Raw genomic sequence first — 27,746 nt, 5'->3', positions numbered from 1 at the left:
CTGCCAGACTCTTGCAGGGAGGGAGACAGAGACGAGACCACTGAGCCGAAGGAACCAGTCAGGCCTTCAAGATGCTGCCTGGATGCTGGGGGAGACCAGACGAGACGAGTCCTGTTGGGGAGAAGATGGAGGGAGATTAATTGAAGGGCAGAGATGAGAGAGAGATGGAACTAACTCTCTCTCCCTGTATTTTTATAAAGAGAAGACTAATAAAGTTTGGAAATATATATTACAATGGATATATTTAAACCTACTCTTCTTCTTCTTCCTTGTCTCTTTCCTCTGTCCACCAGTGAGCTATTGTATTCTTCTCTTCCCTTCCCTTCCCTTCCCTTCCCTTCCCTTCTCTTCTCTTCCCCTCCCCTCCCCTCCCAAGATGCCGCCTGGATGTTGGGGGAATAGAGAGAGAGGGAGAGAGGATGAGATGGAACACACTCTCTCTCTCTTCTTTTCAATGGGAGAGAGAGAGAGAGTTCAGCTTCAGTCCTTGCTGAGCTGAGTGACCAGACAGCACCAGCCAGTCAGCCATAGCCCTGAAAAGATTTATGGTGGTTAGGTCCCGGTAGATTGTGGTGGAATGGTAGAAATCGTGGTTGAATGTTAGGTCTTGGGCTGAAATTTTGGGGTTACAGAGTTGAAAAAGTTTTGAACAAGTTGAGTTTTTGGGTTGAACTTGTGATGACTGATGGTTGAATTGTGGAAAAAACTGGCAGAGGGATGTTGGGCGAATATTGGTAGACTGGTAGAAATCATGGTTGAAAGAGACAATAGTAACTTACCAAATATCAGCAACTTCCTGTCCCAGCTTCCATCAGTTGCACGATCAGTAATAATAATAATAATAATAATAATAATAATAATAATAATAATAATAATAATAATAATAATAATAAAAGTATATAAAATTATCCTGTATTTTCTCATTCCTGAGAGAGAGAGAGAGAGAGAGAGAGAGAGAGAGAGAGAGAGAGAGTTACCTACACATCTGAAAAGGAAAAATCTATAATCTTCCTTCCTCTTCCTCTTCACCCCCCCCCCCAAAAAAAAAAAAAAAAAAAAAAACTGTTACATCCCAAAGTTATGACCGCAGCAGCAGCAGCAGTCAGAGGCTGAATTATAGTCACAAGTTAAAGTGTGTGTCGTGCCAAGTCCCTGCTGGTGAGCCTGGTTCAGACCCTCACACCAACCACCTCCCAGGGCCAAAACGGAGGTGGGTTGAGTTCTAATGTGTGTTTCCTTAGGTTCACGGTACAGAGGAAGGGTCACACACCTAACCCGGGAAATGCCCACAACTCCTAGGAAAGCCTGGTCAAATGTGTGTTTCTTTAGGTTCACAGTACAGAGAAAGGGTCACACTACCACCAGGGTCACACACCTAATCCGGGAAATGCCCACAACTCCTAGGGAAGTCTGGTCAAAAGTGTGTTCCCTTAGGTTCATGGTACAGAGGAAGGGTCAAACTACCACCAGGGTCACACAACTACCCTGGGAAATGTCCACAAATCCTAGGGAAAGCCTTGTCAAATGTGTGTTCCCTTAGGTTCATGGTACAGAGGAAGGGTCAAACTACCACCAGGGTCACACAACTACCCTGGGAAATGCCCACAAATCCTAGGGAAAGCCTTGCCAAATATGTGCTTCTTTAGGTTCACGGTACAAAGGAAGGGTCACACTACCACCAGGGTCACACAACTACCCTGGGAAATGCCCACAAATCCTAGGAAAACCGGGTCAAATGTGTGTTTCCTTAGGTTCACGGTACAGAGGAAGAGTCACACTACCACCAGGGTCACACAACTACCCTGGGAAATGCCCACAACTCCTAGAAAAGCCTGGTCAAATGTGTGTTTCCTTAGGTTCACGGTACAGAGGAAGGGTCACACTACCACTAGGGTCACACAACTACTCTGGGAAATGCCCACAACTCCTAGGAAAGCCTGGTCATATGTGTGCTTCCTTAGGTTCACGGTACAGAGGAAGGGTCACACTACCACCAGGGTCACAAAACTACCCCTGGAAATGCCCACAACTCCTAGGAAAACCTTGTCAAATGTGTGTTTTCTTAGGTTCACAGTACAGAGGAAGGGTCACAAAACTACCCCTGGAAATGCCCACAACTCCTAGGAAAGCCTGGTCATATGTGTGTTTCTTTAGGTTCACAGTACAGAGGAAGGGTCACAAAACTACCCCTGGAAATGCCCACAACTCCTAGGAAAGCCTTGTCAAATGTGTGTTTTCTTAGGTTCACAGTACAGAGGAAGGGTCACAAAACTACCCCTGGAAATGCCCATAACTCCTAGGAAAGCCTGGTCATATGTGTGTTTCTTTAGGTTCACAGTACAGAGGAAGGGTCACAAAACTACCTCTGGAAATGCCCACAGCTCCTAGGAAAGCCTGGTCATATGTGTTTCTTTAGGTTCACAGTACACAGCAAGGGTCACAAAACTACCCCTGGAAATGCTCATAACTCCTAGGAAAGCCTGGTCATATGTGTGTTTCTTTAGCTTCACAGTACAGAGGAAGGGTCACAAACTACCTGGAAATGCCCACAACTCCTAGGAAAGCCTGGTCATATGTGTGTTTCTTTACGTTCACAGTACAGAGGAAGGGTCACAAAACTACCCCTGGAAATGCCCACAACTCCTAGGAAAGCCTTGTCAAATGTGTGTTTTCTTAGGTTCACAGTACAGAGGAAGGGTCACAAAACTACCCCTGGAAATGCCCACAACTCCTCGGAAAGCCTGGTCAAATGTGTGTTTTCTTAGGTTCACAGTACAGAGGAAGGGTCACAAAACTACCCCTGGAAATGCCCACAACTCCTAGGAAAGCCTGGTCATGTGTTTCTTCAGGTTCACAGTACAGAGGAAGGGTCACAAAACTACCCCTGGAAACGCCCACAACTTCTAGGAAAGCCTTGTCAAATGTGTGTTTTCTTAGGTTCACAGTACAGAGGAAGGATCACAAAACTGCCCCTGGAAATGCCCATAACTCCTAGGAGAGCCTGGTCATATGTGTGTTTCTTTAGGTTCACAGTACAGAGGAAGGGTCACAAAACTATCCCCGGAAATGCCCACAACTCCTAGGAAAGCCTGGTCATATGTGTGTTTCTTTAGGTTCACAGTACAGAGGAAGGGTCACAAAACTACCCCTGGAAATGCCCACAACTTCTAGGAAAGCCTGGTCAAATGTGTGTTTTCTTAGGTTCACATTACAGAGGAAGGGTCACAAAGCTACCCCTGGAAATGCCCACAACTCCTAGAAAAGCCTGGTCAAATGTGTGTGGCGGTCGAAATGTGGGCCGAGAGAGAGAGAGAGAGAGAGAGAGAGAGAGAGAGAGAGAGAGATAATGTTCCATAATAGACTCGGAGCAGAGTGAGGATGACTCATTTTCTCGCCGGCAACACACGCCTCAGTGAATAAGCTACCCGAGTAATACGTTCACCTGGATCACAGTCTGTTCACCCCAGGACGGCAATGAGTCAGTATTTTGATTTTTTTTTACAGCTAAGGAGACAGTTCCAGGGCATAAAAAAAAAAATAAAAAAGCCCGCTATTTACTGCTCCTGAACAGAGGTCAAAGGTTTGGCGCACGAGGTCACATGTTGCCTCCTGCCCGGGGTCGCCTCAGAGCACGCTGCATCCTGCTGAACAGATCGTCGGCGGCACATATTAACCAGGCGGTGGTGGATCATGTTTCTTAATGGTCCCTCTGAGCGAGAAAAATGAGAAAAAATCACCCCTCACACAAACCATTTCATAATATATATCAAAGCATTTGTGATCAGTTTATGCATCATCTATTTTGGGAGGTATAATTATATCATGGCACAAATTTGACCCGTCGCTGCTGCCGGGTTAATATGCTTGCTTGTATGAGATCACTTGAACACAATGCATGCTTTGGTGAGGTCTGAACTAGGTTGTGATACACACACACACACACACACACACACACACACACACACACATAATGTCCACCAAGTCGACAATGTCCCTCTTCATCTCCTCGGCCTGGTGCTTTTTCTCCTGGGCAGCCTCGTCAAGGCAGCGCAGCGTCACCCCTCGGCAATCCAGCCTCTCCCTGCTTTCTCCGGTCATCAGCTGGTACTTCTTCCACTGTTCCTCTGGGAGTGCCTGTGGGAGGGGGGTAAAGAGGGTACATTCATCACCCCGTACAGGTTATAACTATTTGCATCGGGGAAAAAAAAGCCTGGAAAATTCTGCATAGCCCCTTGACTGTGGATTTCCTACAAGAAGACCTCACCATGTTATAGGAAAGGCACAAAAGGTGGCTGCTACAATTCAATGAAGAAAAATGGAAAGTCCTGCACCTTGGGAGGGGATATCCAGCACACCAATACCACATGGGAAACACTCCACTATCCACCACAGAGGCAGAGAAAGACCTGGGAGTGTATGTTACCAGGCTACTAATGAAGGGATATCCAGCACACCAATACCACATGGGAAACACTCCACTATCCACCACAGAGGCAGAGAAAGACCTGGGAGTGTATGTAACCAGGCTACCAGTGAAGGGATATCCAGCACACCAATACCACATGGGAAACACTCCACTATCCACCACAGAGGCAGAGAAAGACCTGGGACTATACTTTACCAGGCTACTAGTGAAAGCCAAATCCGTGCCAATCGCAGCGGACGGGTTAAAAACTAAGTAAAAAACTGACTCTCAAGGCAAAGTTGGAATATGAGAAACTGATTAAAAACATACAATTCATCTAAATACCTAAGTTCAGGGCTTAAGTGTTGGAGTTCATTCTCTAAGAGTTATGGACCTGGAGTAGTGAGCACATCCCACATGATCTTGAACCCCTGAAGGGCGGGTGTTTTGACCACAAGGGCTCACTCAGGGGGGGGATTGGGCCACAAATAGCTGTTCTTCAAGCACTCATAATCCTTGAAATAAACATCTTATGGATATACATGTAATACCATGATAGCTATGATGGTGAAAGGAGCCTGATATGTGTGATGCCTGAGCGGGCCAAGCCAGACCTATTGCTGGGCTGAGCCTGGTGGACGGGACAATGTACTGGATGGGGGACTCACGCAAGCTAATTTATTATATAACACATGAAAATTTACTTTTTAGGTGTGCATATGTTGTACATATCTTGTGCTCTGTCTGGCTGGCTATCTTGGTTAGACTTTCTCTCTCTCTCTCTCTCTCTCTCTCTCTCTCTCTCTCTCTCTCTCTCTCTCTCTCTCTCTCTCTCTCTCTCTCTCATATACAGGATATAAAAATCTATATATTTCAACACAACCTATTTCTCTCTTGAAAACATGTTGTTAGCCTTTTTGTTAGCTGTTTTTTTGTGTTTTTGATTAAGGCGCGAACTGTTATCTCACGTCAGGTCCGGTGTGCCGTTGCCTGCTTTCTCCAGTTGATAGAAGTCGTGAGACAACACAATAGCCTTTTAGTTAAGTGATGTGGGTTATGTGTTGGCCGAGCGGAGCCGTTAAGCTCACTTTGAGTTCACTTAATTTACTCTCTCTCTCTCTGGTTGATTAAATGGTTGTATTGCTTTTTAAATATATTCACAGAATAGTTACAGCATTTTGTGGACGAGTCGTAAGTCGTACGCACACTCCGAGAAGTCCTGTGCTCTCGTCCGCCGCCCGCCCTGAACAGCCGGCTTCTCTTGGTACAGGAGCGGCCAGCGGATAGCATGCTTGCTGAATCAGCACCGTTCCCACGGCAAGGAGCACCTCCTAAGCACAACGTAGCGTCTGTGGGTAACGTCCTGGCGCCGCTGGGCCATACATTCACACATTCACATGTATGTTATAATATACACATTACATCGCTCGGTCACGGAAAAAGTCGCGACCTCGCGGTTCACCCGACCCTTAAAATCAGTGTACCTACCCATGTTACAGTCGCACAATGTGTACTAGTTAAACGAGGGCCTATTATGGTTGCATGTAAAAAAAAATATATACAAGTCAGAGCCCGCCTTACGATACAACATCGGGAAATGCCAATGACAATAAAAATAATCATGGAAGTAACAATAAATGGGCAAAGTACATACAGGGCGAGGTAAACAGGAAGCTCAGCACTATTCCGAGAAAACAAAATAATAGCTCGAGTAGTAATTTACAAGATACATCCTAGAAAAATAAATTGACTAAATTGTCATTAGGATACATGGTAATGGAGCTATTTGGAATAGTAATAAGAAAAGGAAAAAAAAATCCTTGAAGAAGATTTGAGACAAACTGAGTCTTCGAGTCACAATGCGTACGAACTCAGCGCGGTGGGGCAACTCTTGCCTGAAGATGGTTGTACAAAGTCAGAACCCGCTTAACAAGGCAGAACAGGGGGATGACAATGATGATAAAAAGAACCACCGGCAAGATCAGTGATGGGTAATGTACATATGGGGCAAGGTAAACCGGTAGAGAGTCATGGACAGTTGACTCCAATTCCGAGAAATTTGAAAAGGTTAGCTCGGAAAGGCTATTTGTCACATACTTCATCCCAGAAAAGGTGAGATTCACTAAACTGTCAATAGGATAGATTGGGATGGCATTTGTGGCCGCAGGTGACCTGCAACCTCTCTATAAGTTGAACCTTCAGGACAGACCACTGTCACAAACACTGGTAGTGTGAAAAAGAAGTAGTGAAATCCGGAGAACCTCCTGTGGAAAAGCGATTTAGGGACGACGTGACGATAGGGGCAAGTCTCTAGAGCTTTAGAAGCATCTGACTAGGTTAGCACCACTAACTCCTGATACTCCGTTTTTCAGGTCTACAGCACTATAAAAGAAAATCCTGTCACCAAGTTGTGAAATCACCGTTGTAACAAATCTCACTGAAATATATAAATCCAGCATAAATAGTTAAAGTAATTCCAGCATTAATAAACAGCAAATTCAAAAGACAAATTTCCACCTATCCTCCGACCGGAACGAGCGTGGATGACTGACATCTTTGATGTCAAAAATAATTTCCGTAACGGTTAACAGTGGTATGTCAAGGAAAAGGTAAGTAAGTAAGACTTGTCTGCGTACTTCCAAAGCCGAAAGGTATTCACATGCTGGATACAATAAAAGTTAGGGACAGCATTTGCCCAAGTGTAGTTAAGTCTGTCTTTGCAGAGAAAAATGTCTGTTTCAAGCAGAAGCACATGAGGTTCAAGGTTAAAAGTACCTATCCCTATGGTAGTCTACACCCTCGATTATTACGGTCCCAACAACTATGGAGACTGACTGCCCTGCATCAACTCAGCAATAAAAAGAAAATAGTGAGTAAGAGTGAAAAGTATTACTCAAGCACTCCCCTCTCGCATGAAAAAGATGCAGGCAAAAGCTCAGGAACCAAATAAATTAGTAATTGCGAGGACGCAGGTTATAGTCGTGTGTTGGAAAGATAGACAAAGCATCGTCAGGCTGAGGCAAACAGGCGGTTCTCGCTGGTTCAACTAAAGTCGAATCGATGACCTCAGGCTGGGCGTCTGTCTTTTTGAGGCGATCACTATGCACAATTTCATATGAATTAAAAATGAGATCATAAAGCTCAAATTTCTGACCACCTAGTTGCCTAACTATCTGGCGTGGGCCCACGAATTTAGGGGACAACTTTGAATGTCTCTCTGGGACTCGAATCATAACAAAGTCACCCACTTTCAAGGAAACAGGGGCGGCACGCTTGTGTTGCTGCAAGCACATAGCCTCAGATGTAGCCTGTAGTCTCTTTCTGACCTCTCTATGAACATCTGTGAAAACCTTGAGTTGAACCTTAGAATAATCATCTACATTATATACAGGTGAATGAGAACTACCAAGCAGGTCATACGGAGTCTCTTCTCAACCCCAAAATTATGTAGTGGGGAGATTATCCCGTTGACTCACAAACACGGCTGTTTATGCTTGCTGCAACATATGCTAGCCAGTCCTCCCATGTATGCTGAAGTCCGCTAACGACCGGGCGCAAGACATCTAAAATCTTCCTATTCGCGCGCTCAACAAGGCCGTTGCTGGCTGGGTGATAAATGACTGTAAAAGATTGTGTAATGGCAAACTGTTTGCATATTTCTGCTAAAAGTTGATTTCGAAACTCGGTTCCATTATCACTTAACAACACTCTAGGTGTGGAATACGGACAAATGAGATGAGTAATCAGGGCATGAGCAATGGACTTAGCAGATTTATCTTGCACTGGGGCTAAAACAACGTACCGAGACAAGTGATCTACACAAACTAAGAGGTACCTAGAGCCCTGGTGGCTGGCGGGAAGCTGTAGCAAGTCAATAGAAACTACATCCCAAGGCCGGGCAGGGGGCGGGTATTCTAGGATCGGCGCAGGCCGAGGCACCGTCCCTTTATGTTGGGCACACTTGACACACTTAGCCACATACGCGTCAATATCTACACGCATAGTTGGCCAAAAATAGACCGCTCGGGCCGCTGTTAGTGTGCGCTCCCTCCCCGGGTGACCAGCAATGATCGCGTCATGAACTAAGTTCAGCACCGCCGGTACATAACACTCCGGTATCACAAACTGTGCGACAGACTCCTTTTTGCGGGGCCAGTAGCGGCACAGGACACCGTCCTGTGACAAGAAAAATTGTGAAAAAGACACAGGTAGTGGCGGGAGACTTGTTTCGTCACCCGACTCCAGAGCGTATATTACCTTACCCCAAACGTCATGGCGACGCTGGGCTGCTGCTAAATCCCTAAGACAGAAATTTTGAATTTCAGTAAGCGCTTCTGCCACTGAGCCAACAGGTACGTTCCTAGACAGTGAATCCGCGACGACATTCGCGCGGCCAGGTAAATACTTAAAGGTTGGCCCAAACTCCTGGATAGTCAGGTGCCACCGGGCGAGGCGACCGGTGAGGTTTCTACCCTTAAAAAGCTCGGTGACTGGCGCGTGGTCCGTAAAGACAGTGACAGGATAGCCAAGGATAATATCCCTAAAATGTTTAGGAGCCCAAACAACCGCTAGGGTTTCCTGGTGGGTCACTGAATAGTTCGACTCAGCCTGGTTTAAAGTACGACTTGCGTACGCAATAGCGCGATTTTTACCGCGAGCGTCCGGTTGCATCAAAACAGCACCAAGACCCAGGGCTGAGGCATCTGTAAAAAGTGTAAAAGGGACGTTGTAGTCCGGGAATGCCAAGGCTGGAGCGTTGATTAACGCTGACTTCAAGTCTGTAAAACTCTTGTGTTGTGGGGCATTCCAATGAAAAGGGACCTCTTTCTTTAAGAGTTGCGTTAGAGGCGAAGCAATTTTGGCAAAACCTTGTATGAAAGGCCTATAGTAGCCGGACAACCCAAGGAAAGACCGAACGTTTTCGACGGTTTGGGGTTGCGGAAAATTCTTTATGGCCGATATTTTATCGTCCATCGTGTGGATACCATCTCCATCAACAGTGTGGCCTAAAAAGGTGATTTTCGCCTTTAAAAATTCACATTTAGTCAGCTTGGCCTTAAGGCCAGCGCCTCTGAGTTTAAGCAGAACCGCTTCTAGTTTAGCTTGGTGACTGTCGCCAACCTTGCTGCAGATGATTAAATCATCTAAATATGCATAGACTTCTTTGCCTATCATGTCTGAGAACAATGTGTTGAACATCCTCTGAAAAGTAATGGGTGCGGTTTTGAGGCCGAATGGCATCCTTAACCATTCAAAATGACCGCTAGGGGTACTGAAGGCTGTAATCTCTCTGGATTCAGCTGCCATCGGCACCTGCCAGTACCCACTTAAAAGGTCAAGACTACTGAAAATAGTATTCCCTTGCCCCAGGGACATTAACAAGTCACCTAAAACAGGCAGTGGGTACCTATCATCCTCAGTCACCTCATTTACTTTCCTAAAATCGATGACAGGCCTGAAACTCCCGTCCTTTTTAGGGACTAGAAACAAGGGCGAGTTCCACGGAGATCGGGAATGCTGAATAACACCCTGGTCCAACATATCTTTAACCTGTTCATCTACAACCTGCCTTTGACTGTGTGGTAGTCTGTACGCAGAAATGTACACCGGTTTGGTGTCGGGTTTAACCCTAATGTTGTGTTCTGTCGTAGCAGTCGCACCTAAAGGTTCACCGGGCAGGGCAATGACATCACGATACTGATGTAAAAGCTTCAGAAGCGGGCCCTTAAGCTCGGGATAATCGACCACTTTGACTAAAGAATCGACAGATGAGGCCTGACAAGATGTGTCGCCGGCGGCGGGTTGACCCGCTTCGCCGACACAAGGCCGCTTTAACTCTAAAGGGTCTGGGGACACCTGTCCGTCGAACGCTAAAGCGCGACCCAAAATGACTCCATTTCTGAGTTTCACTGGACCGCCAGTGGCATTAACCACTAAAGCTACGGTCCTACCTCCCTCGCGCACCGTGTTAAGGGTGGACTCTATCGCTAGCGTGTTGACACGACTAGGCCCTTCTAGGCAGATGTCACAACCTACGGTGGCGTTAGGGACTGACACAGGGATGTGCATTGCGGTTCGTTGAGGGATTCCCCACGACTATCGCATTGACATTTCTCCATCCCCTGCAAACGTCAGCTGGTGTTGGTGGTTGACCATGAAGTGAGGTGGTGCCCGCGCCATGCACCGGCACCGTGGAAAGAGTCGGCACGGTATGCACTACCGACTCAGGAGAAACACTTTCCCGACCCTTGCTGGGTATTTCTCTTCTTTCCCAGGGAGAAGCGAGGCGCACAGGTTGATCCATGGCCTTGAAACACCTCCCTTGAAACCTTACTGTATTACTATCTGGAAGTATTACCATGCGGTTAGACCTCAGTGACGACAACCCAAGAAGACCGTCAGACGGCAGGGAAAAGTTTGAAGTCACGTAAAAATCCAAACGCATGACAGGGGTGTTTCGTCCCAAACTCACTGGTAAACTCACCAATCCAAGGATGTTAAGCCTGTCGGCGGTGGCACCGCAAAGGCTCAGGTCCGAGGGTCGTAGCTGGTAGCGGCCTCCCCGCGACGCGCGTTTCAAAGCTAAGTATGTCCAAAATCTAAACACGTTAGGTCGGGCGGCCTGGTGGCTAATGTCAGCCTGGTCCGCGCAGTGACGTCACGCGTGGGCCAGCGGCTGGATTCTGCTGCAGTTTTCAGCTGGGTTTTGAGTTCTTTAAACAATATTCTCTCTGTTTTTTCTTTACTTATCCTAAATATTTATTAAATTTTACTCAATTGGGGATGTGAGTCCTTCAGTAGGCGTTTTGGAAAGGTCGAGTACGGGGTAAAGTCTTCGTACTGCAGGTGTCTTTATTGCTACTTAACAGTTATTTACATGAACATAAAATATTATTTACAGCATATGTATATATTTACAGCATATGTAGCCTATGTTATCATTTTCATTTTCTTCCTTGCCATTCCCCTACATTCATCGCGAATAAGTGCATTCTGTCTCTTCTGTTTGTTCTGTTTGATCATTTTATTCAGGTGCCTCATCCTAAAGAAGATAGATATTCTAGCAAAAAATGCAATGACTTCAGATGACACATGTACTCCTGCACGTTCCATTTCTGCAGTAAGAGTTTGTACACACTCAGTGCCTGCCCTCAGCTCTTCACCATGAACGGCTTTAAATACTGCCCTCATAGTACTTAACTGGGAAGAAAAGCTATCAGAAGGCATATATAAATGACCTCTACTGATCATTTCAGTCCATGAGTTAGTTGGCGACCCACAGTTCTCTGCCACATGTCCTAGATTTGGGTATTTCATTGAAAACTTTTTTCACAATGTAGCCGCCAATATACTGTAGAGACTGTTCTTCTATGACTGTACTAGCTGACTCCAATACATTCACATTTTCCATATTTTCTTGGTTTTCATGCAAGTCCACAGACACTTCATCGCCCACCGCTTCCGTATCTAACTCCATATCTTTAAACAGAAGACTAGTTAGGCAGATTTCCAGTGCAAGTTCGCGATCGCGAGAGTCTGATTTACTCTGTGTTTTACTGGTACTTTAGCCAAAAAGAATCACAAAGTTCTTCATTTTGGCTTACATTACTCTTTTCACTAACCAAAGCAACCTCTCTACCCAACATGATCTTCTTTAACCTGTACTTAAAACTAACAGCATCTGGGTGATCATGAGTGCTGCCCATCTGCCTGATACAGCCAAATAAATTTTCTAGGCAGTCTTGATTCAACCTCCTAGTCATTATGAAATCAAGTTGATGACTTTGTTTCAGCATTTCAAAGAGTCCTATGAGCGACTTGCAAGATAAAATTATCCCTTATTGAAAAGCGTAGAGTGATCTAGATCTAGAGTTCTTTACTCTCATAGTTGACATTAGGTTTACCATTCGAAGCAGTATGTCTTCCTGCAGTTCCAAATGCATACCAAATGCACAGCGCTGTTGTTTATCCCCATACATATGTGAATTCATAACATCGAACCACTGATCCGCAAAGGAGAGAAAATTAGCTGTTGCCTTCCAGTTTTTGCTCGTCAACAGTCCTCGCTCTCCTAAGTATTGTATAGCACTTGCACAGCTTTTTGAAAGAAGCTGTGTTGCATAATTTACCCTTTGTCTTTGCTGTCCAACCACATTAAGGTGCACATCACTCACTTTATAAGCTAACCCATATTCTGTTTTTGTCTTTACTAGCATTTCACGAATACATTCATCAGAAACCGTGTCACCATTTTCTAGGACAAATCCTGAATCCAGAAGATTGTTTCTGATTAGTTTAATCATATGTGGGACATCGGCAAAAAGAAATACTTCCCTGTCGGCACATGGATTTTTGAAAGACACTTTGTTAGTTTTGACCGGATCTATGCCCAGTGTCTTCCATAAGCGAAGATTAGTAGGTCCTAAATCATGTACTATACCTATTACTTGGTAGCCTACTGCTTCCACTTTTTCAATTAAATCCAGTACAATATCATGCATCTTTGAGTCATCGAACTGAAAATAAATTGGTTGCTTCCATTGGCCTACCAGGCTTCTCAGCATCACAACCTGCACATACTTATGTGGCTTATATAATGTGTCTGTACCCTTCTGAACTGGTAACTGAAACAACGGAGACCCATTCTGAGAACATGTCAAGAACGGTGTTCTTCATGGAGACTTATGAAATACGTGTTTACACCGTGGAGAATCGCATACATCATTGATGCATACAGAGACTCATATAAAATCTAGATACATTGTGGGGATACACATAAAACCTACATATAACATAGGGAGTCATATAAGAGCTGCATGCATCATGATATGTACAATCCTCATTTTTCATGAGAATTCAAGGACCGAATACTGCCTACATATATCTTGGTCATTTATTTAACATCACTACTAATATACATAACAAATAGTTAAGCAACACTTTGTAACGGGCTTGTCGGGGGGCGTTTAAAGGGTGTTGATTAAGACTTCAGCTTCCTTAAGGCGAATTATATTCGTAGCCTTTATGTACAAGAAGCGACGGAGCGAGAGCGACTGTCGTTGTGTCAGTCGGACTCTCGTGAAGGAGTGGCGAGTTACAGGTTGGAAAATAATTGTTACAATCGGTCACGTATGTCAAGGTGACCTCCACGCACCATCGGAGTGCTAAGTATACAAAACTGAGACGGTAAACACTGACGGACGACATTCCTATAAGGTGGCGTGATCTATCTGTCGTGGGTTTTTTCCATTGACAATTGTATGCCTAATTCGTGGTGATATTAAATAATAATAATACATTGATATCCTACTATAACACTGCTCGGTCACCTACCAGTGATCGCGACCTCGCGATATATAAAAATCGAAATAGCAGTCTAGGTACCACGAACATACATAGTGGGAGTTTGTCAAGCAGACTGCCTATGATACAATCATATTAAAACACTGGCTATGTAAGAACAGATGTGGAATTATAATATAAATAGGGAGAGGGAAACCACAACGTGTGTGACATGAAACATAAGAAACCTCTCAAAAGATAAATATAAGGACACATGTATAAGAAACTATCAACTGGCATAGTTACAGACAATGAATTAAGGGAATTAGTCACATACGAGATGCTGGAGAAATGAATGTCATCGAGAGACCGTAGAGGAAACACTCGATGGGAAATATTGGCCGTGAAAACCAGACGAATCCGGGACGGGTACGTTGTTATGTTAGTGGAGCGGATATAGCATGCTTCCGCTATGGCATAGTGACCAGTAACCCGTTGATAAGTGGTACCCTCCGGGCAGATGACCGATACATAGAAGGACTGAGGGAAATAGAAATAATGCAGACCCTGAAAGTTCTTATGGAAAACAGGCGTTGGTGTTAGCTGCTTGTAAGGGCACAGGGAAAGAGCGTCAGACGCGTTCACGCGGGTGAGGGCGATCTCGCAAACCCCTCCCCGAACTGGAAGGAAGGCAAAGAGAGACGCAGAGCAATAGAATCGCCCGAAGACCGTCTCCTTGCAATACTGCAAGAGTGAGTAGCTACCCGTTGAATACAGAGCGAAATCCTTCGCGATTAGAACAAGAGACGGGGACGTGTCCAGGGCCAACACACTGTCCTTTGCCGAAAAAGGGAACGGGACAATTTCGTGTGCCTCAAACACGTCCGCCGTCTGAAACGGAACATGAATGATTATGGCATCAGGGGTGAGGCTGGACTCAATCAAGGGGTAACAATATTGACTCATTTCCGGGGTGAATAAAGTCGTCAGGCTATAATATTGATACCCGATCTGGTCAGTCGTTCTCAAATCGTGTAGAGGAACAAGGCAGGTGTGACTCTACCGTGCGCTGCATCAACCATGTTGCTAATAACCTGCTGATTAGCCGTTGCGACGGAGTTAATGACGTTTTCCAATACATGCAAGGCCTGATCTAGGAGGAGAAACTGATTCACCTGGTCGATCTGTTTGACAACTATGTTGATAACCTCTACCATCTTATTTGTCTGCTCTAGCAGTTCCTCAATGTTAGTATGCAATTGCGCAAGTTTTCTACAATTGGCGTTGATCACCCTGCGATTTCTAGCAGCAAAGGAAAGTACATGAGCGTAGTGGTCCCGCAAATCGCGAACGTCCTCGTCGGTAGCCGTACCGAAAAGGAACTTTGAGGCGGACCCCACGATGTTGAGCAATCCCCTCTTTACCCGAGAGTGAACAGAGTGAAAACTATAATCCATGTTTACCTCATCAACTTTTCCCCGTAAGAACAGAATCCTATCCTCCAGTAGTTGAAAAAGAGTCAGAGAGTTGGTACTAGAAGGTGCCTTTGATTCCCTAGTCTTGGTAGCCCGGATGGCGTCTGCCATGCCGAGTAGTTTTTCTGAGACTATCCTGATTATGTCCGTGCTGTTGGTCAAGGAAGTATATGGATATTTTACGAGGAGCACAGCTTCTATGAGGAAGACCTCTCCTATGTGTGCCGTGAGGGCACCAGGCTTCAGGTGGATGGGTGTTGTTGCAAGCAGGGAGCCGAGGGACAACAAGATGGTCAGAAAACGCAACATCATGATCTGAAAGTGGTGGGAATGAAGTATTTAAACCCGTGGTCTCAAGTTATAGCTATGGGTGTTGGGATTATCTTGTTGAACATATGACTCTGAGGGGGAAGTACCAATATCAAGGTCCAAAGGTGAGGGAATTACTTTCAGACGATCACTGTGAACTTCTAGACTGACTCCACTATTCGACTCGAGAACCTCGAACCGATTTCCCCTGACATTCCGAACAACTCGGTAAGGACCCACAAATTTAGCCCCCAGTTTCGAACTCCTTTCCGCTTGCTTAATCATGACTGTGTCACCCTCTTTGAAATTCACCGGGACGGCCTGTTTGTGTTGTTTTGACATCATTTCAACCTTCGTAGCTTTTAACGTACACCTAACTTCTGAGTGTATCTTGGAAAACATATGCATCTGCTGTTGTGCGTACCTATCAATGTTGTAGAGAGGTTGCTGTGGGGTTGTTAGGAAGTCGTACGGAAGACGTTTCTCCACCCCATACAAGATGTAGTAGGGAGACTTCAACTTAGAGTCGTTTACCGACGTATTTATGGAAGCGGCTATATGCGATAGCCAATCCTCCCAATTATCGTGGAGATCGTTCACGATAGGCCTGAGGACCTGTAAGATTTTCCTATTAGCCCTCTCCGCCAACCCATTAGCAGCTGGGTGGTAAGCTGTGATGAAGGATTGCGTGATGTTAAACTGAGCGCATATTTCGCTCAATACTGAGTTCCTAAACTCGGTGCCATTGTCACTCAAAAGAATTCGAGGAGACGAATGTGGACACAACACGTGAGTCACGAGGGCATGGGCCACGCGTGTGGCTGTCTTGTCCTTGAGAGGCGCTAGAACTAGAAACCTAGAGAACTGGTCGACGCACACCAATAAGTAGCGCGAGCCATGTTGGCTCTGGGGGAGCTGTAGTAAGTCTATATTAACAACATCCCATGGCGCCTCTGGTACTGGGTATTGCAACATAGGTGCTGGCCCTTTGACGGACCCCTTGTGCTTAGCACAAACGACGCAATGTGCGACATGTTTTTCTACATCAGCCCGTAATGTCGGCCAGTAGAAATTTCGTCTGGTGACAGATAGCGTCTTGTCTCTTCCTGGGTGACCCGCAATGGGTGTGTTATGGACCAGCTTAAGCGTCACGGGGACGTATATGTCTGGGATGACCAGTTGGTCTATAGGTACCGGTTTGGTTGGCCATGACCTACAAAGGAGGTTGTCCTCTGATAGGAAGAATTGTGAAAAGGGAACTGGCAATTCAGGAAGGTTTGATTCGTCTCCCGACTCGAGGGCGTAAATTAACCTCTTCCACACAGGGTGGTCACGCTGAGCAGTGTGTAGCTCAGGTGAAATGAAGTTGTGGATGACCTCTGGGGTGGTAATCGCGCCAATCGGAACATTCCGAGATAAGGCATCTGCGACCACATTTGTTTTCCCGGTGATGTATTTTATCTCCGGATTGTATGCTTGGATCGTTAAGAACCATCTTGCCAGACGACCGTGTAGGTTTTTTCCCTTGAAAAGATCAGTTATGGCCGCGTGGTCCGTAAACACCACAATTTTGTACCCCATCACAATGTCACGAAAATGCTTCAGAGCCCACACAATGGCAAGAGCCTCTAGGTGGGTAACAGAATAGTTCTTTTCCGGAGCTGTAAGTACTCGACTGGCGAACGCTATCACATGCTTTTTGCCGGACATATCTGTTTGCATCAGCGCGGCTCCTACTCCACTAGCCGAAGCGTCGGTACAAAGCTGAAAGGGGTCCTTGAAATCCGGAAAGACAAGGACCGGAGCCCGTGTAAGCGCTTTCTTTAAATCCTCAAAACTCGTTTGTTGAGCTGGGAGCCACTGAAATGGTACGTCGTTCTTTAAAAGATGGGTTAGGGGACTCGCGCGAGCTGCGAAGTCCTTAATGAAAGGCCTGTAATAACCTGCGACACCCAAGAAAGACCGTACCTTGTCCGCAGACGTTGGCTGAGGGAACTCGGCAATAGCCTTTATTTTGTCGTCCACTGTGTGGATGCCGAATTCGTCCACGACATGCCCCAAGAACTTGATCCGAGGCTTTAAAAATTCACATTTGGTGATTTTGAGCTTTAATCCGACCTCTTGAAGTCTGTGTAGGACTGCTTTTAGTGTTTCCATGTGTGCATGCACGTCTTTACTTGCTATGATGATGTCGTCTAAATACACATAGACAGAGTTGCCCAGCAAGTCACCAAAAATACTGTTCATTGTCCTTTGGAAGGTCAAGGGAGCTCCTTTGAGCCCGAACGGCATCCTCGTCCACTCATAGTGGCCATGAGGCGTGCTGAAAGCCGTTATTTCACGTGACTCGGGTGCCATGGGCAGTTGCCAGTAGCCACTGACCAGATCAAGACTCGTAAAGACTTTATTTCCTCTACCGAGACACATCAGAAGATCTCTAAGAACGGGAAGCGGAAAATGATCATCCACGGTCGCGGTGTTCACACGCCGGAAATCAATCACAGGACGATAAGAGCCGTCTTTCTTTGGAACCAGGAACAAGGGCGAATTCCACGGGAATTCGATTTTTTTATGACCCCTTTTTCTATAATTTGAGAGATAATTTGTTGCACCACCTACCTATGACTGTGGGGTAGCTTGTTCGCATTGATATATACAGGATTTGTATTGGGTTTTAACTTAATGTGGTGTTCAGCACACTGCGTAACTCCAAGCGGCTCGCCTGGTAGAGCAAGCGCCCCCCGATAATGCTCCAGAAGCTGGACTAAGGTTGGCTGAATTTCGGAATAGTGTGCAACTTTTAGGAACGCCTCTAAATGAGCTGTGTCTTGTTCGGGAGAAGCCTGACACGCCGAGGATATGCCGGAAACTTGGGCTGAAGGGTATTCAGCTGGTTCCGGGGCGACATTTCTCCCATACACAAGACACTGGCATAATCGAACACCGTGTTTTAAGGATACAGGGGATCCAGACGTGTTTATTACCAATGCCTCTGCAAAACCTCCCTCCTTGACTGTTGCAAGAGTTACCTCCACCGTCACGCGGTGTACGTGAGGAACTCCGTCGATACACACATCACTGCCCGCCGGAGGCGTTAGGCAAACGGATTTTAACAAGTTTTGCAGCACGATCCGGAACTATATGAGGACCTTCTACGACTGCCGTTACTGTCCGCCACAAGTCTGCAATGGTTTCGTGTGGTTTGACCGTAAGAGGGGACACTTGGGCGGTGGCAGCCCCTGAGTATGTGGTGGGTTGGTCATTTTCCACCTCTGAGGGTGAGATTACAGTTGACAGAGGCGATGGATTGACCATCCCCTGTATGCGTCGGCCTTGATACACGATCGCGTTGCTTACAGGGTTTATGGCGATGTGCAGGTCTTTCATGGCGTTCAATCCTAAGATCCCATCCACAGGTAAAGCAAACCTGCTAGAGACATAAAAGAAATCTCGAAAGGGACATACTTTTTCATGTAAGCTGACTGTTAGCGGTACTCGCCCAAGGATTCCCAAAGTGGTGCCCGTCACGCCTATCACATTCAGGTCGTTCTCTTGGAGCGGCCAATTTTCCCCACTCGCTTGTCGTGTCAGTGACCTGTAAGCGGAGTCGGATATGACATTGACTGTGGCACCTGTGTCAACCGCTAAGGTGAGTGAAGTGTTGCCCACCTTGCAAGGGAGGGCAATTATGCTTGTCCGTCCCAAGGCGGCAATGACGGAGTCAAGTTGCTCCCAATTAGTATTTTCCTTAAGGGACACTTGGATGTACGCCTCGGGGCTGTCACGAAGTCATGTCTTTTTATTCTGAGAAGAGGAGTGTGGTTTACTGTCCGCTGAGGACTTGTACTTCTGTTCCTCCTTGGCCTTTTGTAATGCAGAACAACTGTCTGAATCATGAAAACAATTCCCGTGGATATGGCAAAAGGCAGCCTTCCGCTGATGGTTTGGCCTAGGGTTCCTGTGTGATGAATGATGCCCGCCCCTGTAACCTCCTGACCTCCTATCTGAGTCCTGTCTTGAAGGTGTTGATTCACTACGTTTCTCCAAGCAAGAATGTTCATAATGTCCTGATTGCTTACAAAACTACAGGTGAGAGAGACCTTACTTTGAGCCTGTAATACTGCGGCTGGTGCGAGGTGATGCTGGTGAGGGTGTCCTTGAACCTTGAGTGGGTTGTAAGTATGCAGACGAACCCGGGGGTGAACGAATTCTGCGGCCTGTAATTGATAAATAATGAGTGCCTGAACAGAAGATTACCTTAGTAAATTCACTGGTTGTGGTATCGTGTTCCAGTCCCTCTTCACTTGAAGGACGAGCCAACTGTTTAAAGGTGTCGCCGAGTTTAGCGAGAGTGTCTTTGTTCATACTATGGTGTAAATCATTTACAAAATAGGAGCATATGTTGATAGCTGTAAATATGAACCAATAACCGGAACGTGTATGAATGAATAGTTTGCGTTGAAACCCTAAAAAGGCAAGAAAGAATGGCTAGCAAGGTGCCTGTTTAGACGTAATAGAAGTTAAGGTTATAAAGGAATGCCCTAATGATATGGGTATATATAGAAAGAATAACTATATAAACAAAGTGGTATGTTAAGTGAGTATACCATTGAAGCTCACGTTTTCTCTCGAGCGGTGAAAAGAAAACGGAGGCAGGGCACACTGATGAAGATTAAATTTGATCAGGGAACTCACACTATACTCAATAGACTCGCTAGCAAACAATAAGAAAGAATCAATATCGTATGCGAATGAACGTTACTCTCACAATTATGACTGAAGAACAGTGTTAGGAACACAGAAATAAAAAAAAATCGTGCCTCTGCACGGATAATAATGAAAATGAGCCGAGTCGGCAAATTTGGACAAGAATGGAATATCCACAAATACCAAGATTAATCAGCAGATGTAGTGGAGAGGGCGACGGCTTGTGATGCCCTGGGTGACGTGCAGTCGTTGTAGGCGCGTCAGGAAGCCTTGGCCGCGGCCACAGCGGCGATGAGAGGTGAGGGATGGGCTGACATCGGAGGACTCGCAATGGAGGTTGAAAAACTGCTGACCCAGCAAAATGAGCGGCCGCGGTGCGGGAGCCGGTACACTGCCGCCAGACGTATGATGGCCGCGTCGTCTTTGTTATAGTAAGAGATGGGCGGCGGTGGCAGATAAGACGACTTGGGTGTGTAACCTCTTGAGAAGACGCCTTGCAAGAAACGGTAGTGGGAACAGCTTGCAGTCACCGGGAGATGGCCGCGGGTACCCTTGCTGACTGTTTGCCGGAAGAGGGTTGGGCCGATGCTCCCGGCAGCGGCGGTGGTGCCGCCAGCTGCGGAGCGAGGGGCATGCGGGGTGGCCCAAGGTCAGCGGGGCGTGCCTCCTCCTTGCTGGTGTGAATACTTCCGCCGTATCGTGGAGTGGCTTGCAGTGTTCGTAGCAGTGCTGGCTTGAAGCGGGGGAGCGGCTTGTAGATTGTGGCCCTCGCGTTCGGCTGCGTAGGCCGAAGGGTGTGCTCGGGGCTTGTAGGCTTGACGCCTATAGAGTTGCTTGTAGCTGGTGTGCTCGAGACTTGTAGGCTTGACGCCTGTAGAGTTGCTTGTAGCTGGTGTGCTCGAGGCTTGTAGGCTGGACGCCTGTAGAGTTGCTTGTAGCCGGTGTGCTCGAGGCTTGTAGGCTGGACGCCTGCAGAGTTGCTTGTAGCCGGTGTGCTCGAGGCTTGTAGGCTGGACGCCTGCAGAGTTGCTGCTGGTGTGCTCGAGGCTTGTAGTTGGCGCCTTGTGAGTTGCACGTAGGCGGCGACTTGTGAGATGCTAGTAGCAGGCGCCTTGTGAGTTGCACGTAGGTGGCGACTTGGGAGATGCTTGTAGCTGGCGCCTTGTGAGTTGCACGTAGGTGGCGACTTGTGAGATGCTTGTAGCTGGCGCCTTGTGAGTTGCACGTAGGTGGCGACTTGGGAGATGCTTGTAGCTGGCGCCTTGTGAGTTGCACGTAGGTGGCGACTTGTGAGATGCTTGTAGCTGGCGCCTTGTGAGTTGCACGTAGGTGGCGACTTGTGAGATGCTTGTAGCTGGCGCCATGTGAGTTGCACGTAGGTGGCGACTTGGGAGATGCTTGTAGCTGGCGCCTTGTGAGTTGCACGTAGGTGGCGACTTGGGAGATGCTTGTAGCTGGCGCCTTGTGAGTTGCACGTAGGTGGCGACTTGTGAGATGCTTGTAGCTGGCGCCTTGTGAGTTGCACGTAGGTGGCGACTTGGGAGATGCTTGTAGCTGGCGCCTTGTGAGTTGCACGTAGGTGGCGACTTGAGATGCTTGTAGCTGGCGCCTTGTGAGTTGCACGTAGGTGGCGACTTGTGAGATGCTTGTAGCTGGCGCCTTGTGAGTTGCACGTAGGTGGCGACTTGTGAGATGCTTGTAGCTGGCGCCTTGTGCGTTGCCGCGGACGGCAGGTGCGGTGCCGCGGACGGCAGGTGCGTTGACTCCTTCTTCCCTTGTACGCCTGTCCCCGGAGTTGTGTTGGTGAGTTCTCGTGGCTTGGAGGAGAACGAGGTAGCGAAGGCACAGGCGCGGGGTGACCGCTGCCAACCAAATGTAACGGGCTGGTCGGGGGGCGTTTAAAGGGTGTTGATTAAGACTTCAGCTTCCTTAAGGCGAATTATATTCGTAGCCTTTATGTACAAGAAGCGACGGAGCGAGAGCGACTGTCGTTGTGTGTCAGTCGGACTCTCGTGAAGGAGTGGCGAGTTACAGGTTGGAAAATAATTGTTACAATCGGTCACGTATGTCAAGGTGACCTCCACGCACCATCGGAGTGCTAAGTATACAAAACTGAGACGGTAAACACTGACGGACGACATTCCTATAAGGTGGCGTGATCTATCTGTCGTGGGTTTTTTCCATTGACAATTGTATGCCTAATTCGTGGTGATATTAAATAATAATAATACATTGATATCCTACTATAACAACTTACCATTTGGGAGGAAGAGTGATGGTACAGCTTCTTTCTTCAGAAGTCGTTTATTCCGAGGACTTTCAACACCAAGTAACCGACTTTTCATATCATCCATGTAACTGTCACTGGTAAAGTGCTTAGAACATACAACAGCATTTTTAGCATTGATTGAATCTCTCCTACGGCACACATTTACCCACACCTGTCTCAGTTTCTCGTCTCTTGGGAATCGGAAACATCGTAAGTTATTCTTGCCCCCTTTACCTTTTTTATTGCAACAGCCAAATACCGCACACTGATTTGGCATCGTTATTAATAATATTTACACTCCTCGGGACATGTGCCCTATGCAAGGCACAGAGGCAGACTGAAGGCCAGAACTATATTCGGAGGGGATTTAGATTATGGGATTAAGTCCACACCCTAAATATTGCGAAAGACAGAGTAGGAGCGGCTCCGGCCGACGCCCTCCTTGGCCCACACGTGACGTCATCACCACCTGTCACCTGCGCGCGCGGTCTCGTCCCGCCTGACCTAACGTGTTTAGATTTTGAGTATGTCCTTTCAGACAACACATTAACCGCCGCGCCGGTGTCGACCGCAAATGACGCTTGTAGCGGACCCAGCTTGACTTTAAGCGCCATAATTTCAGGCTGACTGCACGCGGCCACAGCAGATTCATACAAGCTACTATTGTCAGCCTGCACTGCAGTCTCGGTTTCCTCCCCCCCCCGGGTTGCTACCCTGGGTCGGTTTTGGGGGGGCGCTCGGCTTCCCCCGACCCCTTCACGAACTTTCCTGCTCGCTCTTTCTTTAACTGGAGCACAGAGAAACACTCCTCTGTGATGTGTCTACCAGCACCGTGGACAAAACAGAACTTGCCAGTGTGGTAGCCCGCGGCTCGACTTTTTGAAGCGGCCGGGGTCTTCTGAGAAGCAGATTTGCCTGACATCGGCGAGCCTCCCTTCTCCCTAGTAGCCTTGCGATCCCGCTGACGTTTTAGACAATAGTCAACCGTATGACCGTCGCGCTGACAGTACGAACAGTGGCGCTTAGGCTTTTCGGTGGTGGCCGCCACCACTGCTGAGGACGCGCTAACATTAGCGGCCTTCTGGTCGACAGAGGCTACAGCGGGACTGGCGCCCGTCTTTCTCCTCCATCTTAGTTTTTATTTTAAGCATGAAGTCGTGCAACTTGTCAGCGGGGCCGTAGGCTAGGATAAAGAACCTTTTCGAAACTGGCCCTTGATGACAGCCATGTATACAAAAAATTCAAAAAATTTGAGAACATTGGATAGACATATTCTCTCCCTCAGTCCAGCCACCAGCTTTCAGATAGACGCCCATATCAGTAGACAACCGATAGGCGTCTACTTGTCCGGCTAAAAGCTCTTTACTCTCCACAGCTGAAATCAATTTGGTCACAGCTACATTAACACCTTTGACGAGGCTGTGCCTAACATCTTCCCAAAAAGACTCCAAAAAATGTGACCGAAACTGGGCATAATCTTTGGTTTGTTGCGGTTCCATGAACGCGCTGGTGTACATAAGAGCTGATGCTTCTGTCCCCGGCTTTAATCTAGACCTAATGAAGGAGATTTTATCACCCGGTTCTGACACAAATGAGTTGTTCATAACATCCTCGCATTGCAGGATGAAGTCTCTCGCACTGTAATCCGGTTCATTGCCTGCGAAAGCTCTGACTGATGCCGTAGTCGGCAGAAGTTTAATAGTGTTAGTAGCCATTGTGGATTCTTGGTTAGTCAAGATATTACCTTTGTTATCATGCGGGAGAGAAGAAGGAGGAGGAGGAGGAGGAACTCTGTCATGAGTTGACCCGCTCCTTAGGACACGGGAATTGACATCCTCGGCGGGCGCTTCCGAATCCTGCAGTAACTTCTGGAACTCCTTGGCCAAAATTTCTATCTCTTTATCAGGCTGACCTGCCATTTAAAAAAAAAAGGCATTAGGAAAATATGGCTTCATGAGGAAAAATATGGGAAAAGAAAAAGTATCACCGCTAAGTGTGTGCTCACTCGCCTCAGATGCTTCCAAAACGCATTAAAAAGAGGGAAAAGAACAATGAGTGAATACTTAGCATGATAAAAACTTCCCCACTGTGCAATAAAACACACAAAAGAAAGGAGAAAAGAAAATGAATGATTATATATAAAATGCAAACAATGTTCACAAATCAGGAAAAATATTAAACATCCCTCTACACCTGAATAAAATTCAACAGCCTAAGGGAAACTAGATACGGCTCCACACGGAGACACACAAAGCACGTAAAAAAAAAAAAATCACCTGAAATGTCATCAACAAGTGGTGTATTAATATAATTAGTGGTGTGTCAGCTACATGCATGTGAATACCATAAAAAAAAGTGTGAAGATTGTGCCCGTGGCACTCCTTCGTCCTCGGCTGGCTCGCCCTCGTCCTTGGCTGGCTGTCCCCGCGTCCTTGGAGCGGCCAGAGAGACCGCCGGCAGTGCCCGGCAGCGGCTGGCAGCGGTGAGGAAGGGGCAGAGGAGCGACCACGCTCCACCAAGATCTCCACCAAGGCGAATGTAAGCGCCCACCCACGAATGACTGTGTCGAAGGCAGACAAGGGGGCGTCCCAGAATTGGGAAGCAGGATCCCGACAATGGGCGATGTGGGCGTGCGGGGCGCGTCGGGGCGGGGCGCGCGAGGTGTGGCGGGGCGGGGCGCGCGGGGCGGGGCGCGCGGGGTGGTGTGGTGGAGTGTGCTGACTCGACTCGGACGGGCCAAGGGGGAATGGCGTTGCTTGTGTCAGCTTTCCTGCACACTTTCCTGTCTGCCCCTTGACGACACTTGCCACCGTTAAGTGTTAAGTGTTAAGAGAGAGAGAGATAACACACATAGAACACTTCGGAGAAGGTCCGGAAGCCGCTGTTCACCACTTTTGTTAGCCTTTTTGTTAGCTGTTTTTTTGTGTTTTTGATTAAGGCGCGAACTGTTATCTCACGTGAGGTCCGGTGTGCCGTTGCCTGCTTTCTCCAGTTGATAGAAGTCGTGAGACAACACAATAGCCTTTTAGTTAAGTGATGTGGGTTATGTGTTGGCCGAGCGGAGCCGTTAAGTTCACTTTGAGTTCACTTAATTTACTCTCTCTCTCTGGTTGATTAAATGGTTGTATTGCTTTTTAAATATATTCACAGAATAGTTACAGTATTTTGTGGACGAGTCGTAAGTCGTACGCACACTCCGAGAAGTCCTGTGCTCTCGTCCGCCGCCCGCCCTGAACTGCCGGCTTCTCTTGGTACAGGTGCGGCCAGCGGATAGCATGCTTGCTGAATCAGCACCGTTCCCACGGCAAGGAGCACCTCCTAAGCACAACGTAGCGTCTGTGGGTAACGTCCTGGCGCCGCTGGGCCATACATTCACACATTCACATGTATGTTATAATATACACATTACATCGTATGTGTAGAAAAACATATCATAATTTTCAATGGGAGTGTAACATATGAAATGCATTTTTTTTCTAATGTTTACCAATATTCTGATACAATAATAATGTCAGGTGTTGGTTGGTGCCACTGGGAGTCAGGGGTGCAAGCAAGCATTTTGTGTAGTGTATCTTTTCTGACTTGTGCTGCCCACCTGTGCCTGTGAGTTCCCTGCCTGGCTGGCTGGGTTTATTTTTGTGTGTTTTTGGGTGGGTTTTTTAATGCCAACCCTGAGGATTACTAACAAGTGGAACAGCCTCACTGAACATGTAATCACCAGCACTAGTGTGAATATGTTTAACACGGTAGCAGCGACAGGCCAAATTTGTGGCTTTACCGTGTACCAGCAACGGGCCAAATTTTTGCCATGACATAACCCCCCCAAAATAGATGAAGCATAGACTGATCACAAATGAGTTGATATATATTATGAAATGGTTTGCACGAGTGATGATTTTTTCTCATTAATTCGCTTAGAGGGTCCTTTAAGAAACATGATCTCCGCTGCCACCACCGGGTTAAGAACAGATATGACCAGGTTGAGGCTGAACAGAAACAGAGAAGAGGCACCAGGCCCTTATGACTCTCTTGCCTCTTATACCTTCACTGGGTAAGCATCTTCACTCAGGATCGGACTGGCCTATGTGCCCGTGTGCCAATGTACTTACTCGTGTTTCTTATTTATCTGGTCCCACTTCCGCCGAAGTGCTCTGCAGGACCCACATATTTTAATTCATTAAATTTTCAATATTGATCACAACTTATATGCTATGTTACTTGTCAATGGCACATGGGCCCTCCAAGGTACATGTGTAGTGCGGCGACTAGGCCTGATGAACGAGCCTCCCACAACCCACTTAGCCAGCGGGGTACCTCTTTGGCCGACTCGGTAAAGAGTGGCTCTTCCGTCACGTTGGTTCAATGCCAGGCAGCCGGCGAATACCCTCACCTTGTCTTGATTAATTTCTCGTGTGTTTCGATACAAGCAGAGGACGTGTTGGGAAATAGAGGAAATAGAAAAAGAAAATCCCGGGGAATGACACATGGGCCCCTGGACTTAACCCATGCCAATGTGTATTATTTGAATATTTTGATATTTTAGCTTATATGGGCCCGGGCCCCCTCCAGCCACTAGATGGCACGGTCCCCTTCAGCACCCCAGTCCAACTCTATCTTCGCTAGGTAAGCACGTCAGCGCTGCCACGAACCCGCGCCATGAACCCTTGAAGCTTGATTGCAAGTCTTACGTAACAGTGCCACACCTCGCCTAATCGCCATTACCGGAGCACCCGGCAGCCCACACAACCCTGATGACAATGAGTGTGTGGTAACTGCCCCAACAATAGCCACTTTTAAAGCGCATTATGCCAGACGCCTTGATTTGATTAACTACGATACTGGCTAACTAGTCCTAAGAGGTGGGGGACATCATAAGAAGTCCTCTTAATTCCCCACTATTTATTCCTAGATAAGCATTCCTAGATAAGACAGGCACGGGAGAAGGAAGGAGGGAGGGAAGAATAAAGGAGGAACCAGTGAGTGCCATGCGGTACCTCACCTGCCACTCCGCCGTCACCAGCTTGGCCATCTCCACCTTTCTCTTGAGCCGCTCCTCCACTTCGGGTTTCATGGCCATCATGAAGTAGAAGAAGAAGGCGTTGCGTCTCTTCTGCTTGCTCATCGCTGCCCGCCAGGAATACTCAGGAGGTGGAGGAGGAGGGAGAGCACCGCCGTACATCCTGCCTCGATGGTGGTGGACGGAGCACTGACTCGCATCGTCGCTCGCAAGTTCACAACCAGCGTTACCATATTGTCGTACTAGGCATAATTTTTTCTTCTGCTTGAGGCCCAAAACTGT

At 47.2% G+C, this 27,746-nt stretch overlaps 2 protein-coding genes across 13 annotated transcripts in view; one reads left to right on the top strand and one right to left on the bottom strand.

Annotated features, from left to right (window-relative positions):
• Positions 1–227, top strand: part of LOC126990689 (gamma-aminobutyric acid receptor-associated protein-like 1) — a 74,973-nt gene extending 74,746 nt beyond the window's left edge. For 9 of the 11 annotated variants that reach the window (XR_007744642.1, XR_007744644.1, XR_007744648.1 and 6 more), the window contains one exon: positions 18–227. Coding sequence is in view for 3 of the 11 variants with exons in the window: in XM_050849373.1 (XP_050705330.1) it covers positions 18–157 (140 nt within the window). In the remaining 8 variants the exon portion in view is untranslated. Of the gene's footprint in view, positions 1–7 lie in introns of all 11 variants that reach the window. The other 2 variants (XR_007744649.1, XR_007744645.1) reach the window with 1 other exon arrangement.
• On the bottom strand, positions 15–27,646 carry LOC126990690 (uncharacterized). Of its 2 annotated transcripts, XR_007744650.1 has the most exons (5): positions 27,447–27,646; positions 24,192–24,359; positions 3,968–4,134; positions 3,559–3,709; positions 15–111 (listed from the first exon to the last, which is right to left on the bottom strand). XR_007744650.1 is itself a non-coding variant. In XM_050849376.1 (4 exons), the coding sequence occupies exons 1-3, from the start codon at positions 27,624–27,626 to the stop codon at positions 3,670–3,672; spliced, it is 387 nt and encodes a 128-aa protein (XP_050705333.1). In that variant the 5' UTR covers positions 27,627–27,646; the 3' UTR covers positions 15–111; positions 3,559–3,669. The 2 variants fall into 2 exon arrangements, 1 of the variants encoding a protein (XP_050705333.1); XM_050849376.1 differs by lacking the exon at positions 24,192–24,359.
• Positions 27,647–27,746: the final 100 nt, after the last annotated feature.

Source organism: Eriocheir sinensis, unplaced genomic scaffold (genome assembly GCF_024679095.1).
Source record: "Eriocheir sinensis breed Jianghai 21 unplaced genomic scaffold, ASM2467909v1 Scaffold19, whole genome shotgun sequence".
NCBI classification, from domain to species: domain Eukaryota; kingdom Metazoa; phylum Arthropoda; class Malacostraca; order Decapoda; family Varunidae; genus Eriocheir; species Eriocheir sinensis.
Note: the sequence above shows the minus strand (reverse complement) of the source record. Positions and strands in the feature narration are given on the sequence as shown.

What these genes read in the sequence shown, in the direction of transcription:
- LOC126990690 (XM_050849376.1), bottom strand. Translation starts at nt 27,626, where the DNA reads ATGTACGGCGGTGCTCTCCCTCCTCCTCCACCTCCTGAGTATTCCTGG. An exon ending in TGGTGACGGCGGAGTGGCAG is followed by an intron (nt 4,135 to 27,446) that starts GTGAGGTACCGC and finishes CCCCTCCCACAG; the next exon opens with GCACTCCCAGAGGAACAGTG. An exon ending in GTCGACTTGGTGGACATTAT is followed by an intron (nt 3,710 to 3,967) that starts GTGTGTGTGTGT and finishes TTTCTCGCTCAG; the next exon opens with AGGGACCATTAAGAAACATG.